This window comes from Electrophorus electricus, chromosome 18, assembly GCF_041902795.1.
Source record: "Electrophorus electricus isolate QZ-2024a chromosome 18, ASM4190279v1, whole genome shotgun sequence".
NCBI lineage: Eukaryota > Metazoa > Chordata > Actinopteri > Gymnotiformes > Gymnotidae > Electrophorus > Electrophorus electricus.
Genome location: NC_137514.1, coordinates 4,098,119 through 4,104,834, shown reverse-complemented (window position 1 = coordinate 4,104,834; position 6,716 = coordinate 4,098,119). Strand labels below are relative to the sequence as shown.

Genomic DNA, 6,716 nt, shown 5'->3' with positions numbered 1-6,716 from the left:
TGTTCAAGGGTTTAGTCTCAAAATTCTCTATAAAAGGGGTAATGCTAATGTGTTGGTGGGTGCCCCATCTTGCACGGTCTATGCAAATTGTTTAAATTATCTTGCCTTTTGTTTATACTTTTTGTTTTTGTTGTGTTGTGGCCTGATTTGAGTTTTTTTGCATTTGGTCTCGTCTGTGCGTTTTCAGGTCACACTGCTGCATGATTGGTGGTTCCTCCATTCCCATAAAGGGATTGATTGCTTTGGACGACGTAACATTTAAAGGCTTCTTTTTACCAGTCTGCCTGGAGCAGTTTTTCCTTTGATACAGCTCAGTTTACCACACCATCAACTATCTGCCAGTTGACAGACCAATTTTTTTTTTGTGTAAGTTTTTTTAAAATATACATGATAATATATATCTATATGACTCACTATGAAGCAGGTATGATAGGAGTGGCCTGTCATTTCATTTGACCTCTTGCCTTTGTTTATTGTTAGGCTATGTAGAGTTTGTGTTGTGCTCTCTCTGTGTGCACTTCTGATCTTATGTTGTTTTTTTTTTGGAGATCTTTTGTCATTTCGGGCCTCCCTAGCATTACTTAGTCATCATAGTCTTGAAATGACTAGTTAAAATTATTGTTCCAGATTTGGAGTAATTAATTGAACATATGTATGGTTGTAACGTTTGGGAGGTAGAGCGCAAACGCACTTGCGCAATGACAACGCCTCAGACGTGAGAAGGAACTAAAACCCACAAACTATGGAAGCCATAAAAAGAACAGACAGGATAGAATGAATAATAAGTTTAAAAACAAAAAGACAGAATAACCAGGGAAATGATGCAGAATAGAACGAAGAACAACAGGCTAAACACGGTAAGAGCGAGAACTAGGAAACAGGAAAAAGGAATTAAACCCCAAGGAAAAACTTAGGGAGAACAACGATAAGGCGTAAAACTAGGACAAGCGGAAAATACATGGAACTGGGTTACTTAAGCTAGACAAAACAACAAGTAACAGAGCTAAAAGGAAACTAGACAACACTTTCGTTTACGAACATAGGAAGAGAAACCTAAACAGAGAGGAAGCGAAGCGACGGGGAGAACACCAGATGAGGACTGAGAATAGAATAAAACAGGCAAATACGAACAGAGAAAGCAACGTAGACAGAGAGAAATAGCCTGACGTGCAGGAAGCACATAGAAACGAGGATTTATACAATGACCAGCAACCACAAGCTGCAGAAACAAGCTCTAAATAGACAGAAAACCATAGAAACAGACAATAGTGGGAAAACAACTATTTAGTTAGGTAGCCATGGAAACGGGGGACGCTCCGGTCTGTGAGCGTGATAGTGTTTTTTATTTTATTTTTTTTTGGGGGGGGGGGGGGGGGGGTTGTTTCAGTCAGCCTCCTGCATCTTACTCCTAGGAGACATATCTTATGTTTCAGTAATAAATGTAAGCATTGTAATCCAGTTTAAGACCACTTAAGATCAGAAAATGAGTGAGAAATAGAGAATGTGAGAGAGGGAGAGAGTGTGATAGTGGGGAAGATCCTATAACGTAGCTTCCTGTTCTAAACCACTGTTGTGTGGTTAAAATGTGGGTGCTCAGCTTTCTGTTTCTGAATATTGCACAACCCTTTTTTTTTTTTTTTTTTTAGAAACAAACCCAAACAGCAACATAAAAGGATCTCTAATGCTAACCAGACTGGAACTGATAGGACATTCTGGAATAAAGATAATGTAATAGTTAAAACCATGGACATTTGTTTTTTTACCTGGATTCTACTATATGGCAAGTTCCAACTTTTTATTATGTATAAATGAGAAAATACATAATTAATAATAATTAAAATTGGATAACATCAGACATCAGGCATTTGAGAATATTTTTCATGAAAAACAGCCTTGTTATATTGGATGAGTAGCCAGTGGAATTCTGAGATACTGTAATGCAGTTAAAATATAATGGGGAAGTTCTGCTGTCTCTGCCAATCTCATGCTTCAGTTTGTACTCAGCAAACTACATTGTACAATATAACCAACCTGAGTCTGAGCAATTTTAGCAACTAAATAATAGTATTTGAATTTCCTGTAGAAAGATTTTACATAAAGTAAATGAAATAAATATGAAATAAATATGAAAAAGGAAACATGTTTGTAAGTTTAGGCATCATTAGCCACAGTAGCCATCAAACAAAACCAGTTTCTACAGAGGCCTTGTAGTTCTACAAACTGCATTTGTAAACATTCAGCGTTTTCACTACAAAGTTCTATAAATTGGATTTGTAAATGTTCAGCATTTCCACTGCTCATGTGTATGCCAGACAGTTCTCAACAAGACCTGGTAGTTTCTAACTGAAAACATAATAGACTTTGTTTTATGACCACGTGTAGTCATATTTATGTGTGGTTTGATGAATTCTAATTGCATATTTATTTTTCCTGTATGTGTACATTTGTGACAGAAGTGAGATCTGTGGCATCAACTGTTAGAGTGACTGGTCAGGTTGGAGGATTTGTGATGATCTCATGTTCTCATAAGATAGCTGATGACAACAAAAAGTATTTCTGCAGGAAACCATGTAAAACAGATAAGGACATTTTGATTAAATCTGATCAGTCATCTACTACAAAATACAAGCTAAAGGATTTAGGTGATGGACGTTTTACTGTGAACATCACTGAACTCCAGAAGACAGACAGTGGGACATATTGGTGTGGAGTGGAGCGATGGTTTAAGGACACATACATTGAAGTGCTTCTCACAGTTACAGAAGGTAAGAGTCATGGGCCTTTACACAGTACTGGAATGATTCTATCAGCTTTGTTTTTTTTTGGTGAACATTCACCATAAGTATTAATCTTTCTTCCTCTCTTTCAAGCCCCCTCCCCCTCTACACACAAAACTACAAGAACTGTTCTACAAACAGAAACCTCATCTGAAATCTCCACCTCCACAACTACCACCATCTCTCCCTTCACAATTGAAATTGGGTTTTCTACTTGTCGTTTGGCCAGCATCTCTCTGACATCCACAGGTATCTTAAATGTAATTCTTAGGACTATATTTAAACAGGAATCAGTTTAAAAACATTTCTGTTTGGATGACACCATTTCTGTTTTCATATTCTTCTCTCTTCTCAAGTTTTGCCTCATCACAGTGAGTATTAATTGTCTACACATTTAATTGTAGACTTAATTGTTTGTCTGTCTGTTTCTCCTATTTAAAAACTACAGGAACACTAGTCCAGTGTTGCGCATTATTCCTCACTGCTGTGCCCAGAGTTTACTGTGTGCTAACCCTGAGCTACTCACTCTGCTGTGTCACAACTACTCTTCTTTCAGTGCAGTCCTAGTTCTTTTGTTTGTTTTCTCCAGTTCACTGCTGTGGGCTTATGTTTGGTTTTGCTATGGAGAATAAAGACACTCCAAAGCAGCACTCGAGTCTCACTCCCTACCAACGCCTCGGTATGACACTTTAATCCCTCCCAATGCACCAGTATGACACCCAAATCCCCCCCAACAGACAAGGATGACACCCCAAAAACCCCCAATGCATCAGTATGACACCTCTATACCCCAACATACAAGTATGACACCATAATCTCCTAACGCAGTAGTATGATATCCTAATACCCACCGACACACCAGTATGAAACCCTAGGCCCCACAATGCACCAGTATTACACCCAAACCCCCCCCCAACACATCAGTATGACATCCCAATATCCCCAACGCACTGCTATAATACACCAGTCTCCACAACACACCACTATGACACCCCATTGCCCCAACACACCAGTATGATTTCCCACTTCCCCCAACAAACTTGCAGTCTCCTCATCTCAATGCGCCAGCACCATACCCCGTGGCTGGGTAGAGTTGGGGAATGGGGAATAGGGGGTCACTTCAATCTTTGATGTAATCCAAAATCTAACTTTTTTTTTTTTTTTTTTTTTTTTGCTCAAAAGGTATCCTTCTGTGTATTGCTGCTGGTCTGGTTGGCATAGTGATCATATTTGGCATCATGGCATTTCTGCACAATACAAGAGGAGACACGAGGAAGCAAAATGTAGGTGCAGACCTCCAGTTATTGTTTGTGTCAGTGTAATGTTTGGGTTTGTTATTCTGCAGTATGTCTACATGCTGAAGGAGAGGGACAGGGGAATGAGGGGAAACATGTACAAAAGGCTTGATTTGAAATTGCAGACATATATATGTCATCAAAAAATAGTAACCGACAACCAGTAATAAAAAAGTATACTACAGTTACTCACCTGAAAACCACCTGACCACCATGACTTATGACTTTACCACTTGTATATTAGCAGAAGAAGATTTACAAAGATCTCAAAGCACTTCAGCATTAGTGAACTTCACTTAAATAGCTCTATATAATTAGGTCACTTGCAATTATTAAAGACTGACACTTTGGTAATAGATGTTATTTGGTAATAATGAGTGAGGTCCAAAATGTAAACCAATGTCAACTGCTCAGCTGCCACCGGTCACAGGAGGCTAATGGCAGGGAGAGCATACTGATGGATATGTACATTTAAAAGTAAATTTTGCACAGTGTGAAGTGGGTTTCTCACTGAAGAAGACATAGCAGCATTAACTTTTTAGAGCTGTGTTGGATGGTACCGGAGTTCATCTACAATCTCGCTGCTTACTTTTCTCAACAGCCACCAGGATATGAATATTCCACCATCTCTTCCACTAGTGGCCTGGATGAAGAAAGTCTGTACTCACACATCTATTTTACAGCCATTTCCCACCCACACAGCTTCAACCAAGAGACTCACACCACCACACCCAAAGCCACCAACCCCTCCTCTTATGCTGCTATCACCTGCTGTATAGACGGCCTGCTGTATCCTGGACTGGAGGAGCAAACATTGATCACACGTGTGCTGTACAGATTAGAAAGCTGTTGATTCATCCATCATGTTAGCGGCCAACTTGCAGCAGCACACTGACCTCTGATGACATGCTGTGTTTCTCAGGCACTCTCTTATGCTTGTGTACATTGCAGTTGCCTTATGCTAGTTGTGTGTATACAAATATATGCTCCCAGACCAATATGCTGACAGCAGTTGTAAATCAACTCTGTGGGAGTGAAATTCAACATTACGTTGGTCTTTACATTGTCTCTAAAGAGTTAGTTCATTTAAATTTTATTTTGTAATAAAAATAAAAATAAGTTTCATTTCCGGTCCAAACCACTAGTGCTGAGCTGTTAGTTCCTCCTTAGAATTCACTCTGATTGCTTCTTTAGAGGCAGTTACACTGAAGCATGGATAACATTAAACTAGACAGAATCTGATAGAACTACAACAAAAACTCCTGGGATTAACTTGACTTTAAACACAGTTCTGCACATCAGAATAATGTACTTTTGTATGGTATTGATTCTTCTTTCTGGTAAGTCCTGACGTTAAGAATAAAAAAGGATGGAATTTGACAGTAAAAAGATGCCTGTATAATGTCAAGACTGTAATGTTAAGTTAGCAGTTGGGTGAATTCTGAATTCTGGTGCAGATAAATGTAGAATTCAGAAGTGCAGCTGCCTTTGGTACTGTGAAGTGGAGACAGACAAAAGTCTACATAACGTTCATATTATAACTATCAGAGTTTAGTATATCTGAATGAACTCTAATTGTATGTAATTCAAGCAAATTAACAGTAAATGAATTTCCTGTAGAAAGATTTTACATCAAGTAAATGAAATAGATCTGAAAAAGGAAACTATAGTCATGTTTGTCAGTTTAGGCATCATTAGCCACAGTAGCCATCAAACAAAACCAGTTTCTACAGAGGCCTCGCTTAACAATGTTGTCATTTCCTTTTAGTACTGCATGTCATTTTACTCTATGCCATCCTTAACCACACTTGCTCTGTAGTTCTACAAACTGCATTTGTAAACATTCAGCGTTTTCACTACAAAGTTCTATAAATTGGATTTGTAAATGTTCAGCATTTCCACTGCTCATGTGTATGCCAGACAGTTCTCAACAAGACCTGGTAGTTTCTAACTGAAAACATAATAGACTTTGTTTTATGACCACGTGTAGTCATATTTATGTGTGGTTTGATGAATTCTAATTGCATATTTAATTTTCCCTGTATGTGTACATTTGTGACAGAAGTGAGATCTGTGGCATCAACTGTTAGAGTGACTGGTCAGGTTGGAGGATTTGTGATGATCTCATGTTCTCATAGGATGGCTGATGACAACAAAAAGTATTTCTGCAGGAAACCATGTAAAACAGATAAGGACATTTTGATTAAATCTGATCAATCATCTACTACAAAATACAAGCTGAAGGATTTAGGTGATGGACGTTTTACTGTGAACATCACTGAACTCCAGAAGACAGACAGTGGGACATATTGGTGTGGAGTGAAGCGATGGTTTAAGGACACATACATTGAAGTGCTTCTCACAGTTACAGAAGGTAAGAGTCATGGGCCTTTACACAGTACATGTGAGGTGGTCTCAAACGCAGGTCAGCTTGAGTCAGGTAAAACAAAAGGAAAAACAAAACACCACGCTGAGCATGGAAAAAAGGGAGAACAAAGGATGCCAGGGGAAGACATGGCAACCCTGATGCACTGAGGAAAAAAAACAAACTTCGCAAACAAAACCAGAAAATGGGGAGGAACTTCAATGGCTAAGGGAAGCCTCTGGAGAGGCAGACTTAAGAGAGAAAACTGGAGAGATGAGG

At 38.8% G+C, this 6,716-nt stretch overlaps 1 protein-coding gene across 3 annotated transcripts; it reads left to right on the top strand.

The window, feature by feature from the left end:
* The first annotated feature begins 708 nt into the window (after positions 1–708).
* Positions 709–6,258, top strand: LOC118240058 (uncharacterized). 3 transcript variants are annotated; one of them, XR_014118306.1, is made up of 8 exons: positions 709–857; positions 1,647–1,780; positions 2,454–2,765; positions 2,871–3,026; positions 3,134–3,148; positions 3,960–4,060; positions 4,674–5,412; positions 6,135–6,258. XR_014118306.1 is itself a non-coding variant. In XM_035534566.2 (7 exons), the coding sequence occupies exons 2-7, from the start codon at positions 1,744–1,746 to the stop codon at positions 4,923–4,925; spliced, it is 873 nt and encodes a 290-aa protein (XP_035390459.2). In that variant the 5' UTR covers positions 709–857; positions 1,647–1,743; the 3' UTR covers positions 4,926–6,086. The 3 variants fall into 3 exon arrangements, 1 of the variants encoding a protein (XP_035390459.2); XR_014118307.1 differs by lacking the exon at positions 3,134–3,148; XM_035534566.2 differs by lacking the exon at positions 6,135–6,258 and having other exon boundaries at positions 4,674–6,086.
* The last annotated feature ends 458 nt before the right edge of the window (positions 6,259–6,716 follow it).

Coding starts and splice junctions, on each gene's coding strand:
- LOC118240058 (XM_035534566.2), top strand. CDS start 1,744: ATGGACATTTGTTTTTTTACCTGGATTCTACTATATG. Junction 2,766..2,870: donor GCTTCTCACAGTTACAGAAG/GTAAGAGTCATG, acceptor CTCTCTTTCAAG/CCCCCTCCCCCTCTACACAC. Junction 4,061..4,673: donor GAGACACGAGGAAGCAAAAT/GTAGGTGCAGAC, acceptor TTTTCTCAACAG/CCACCAGGATATGAATATTC.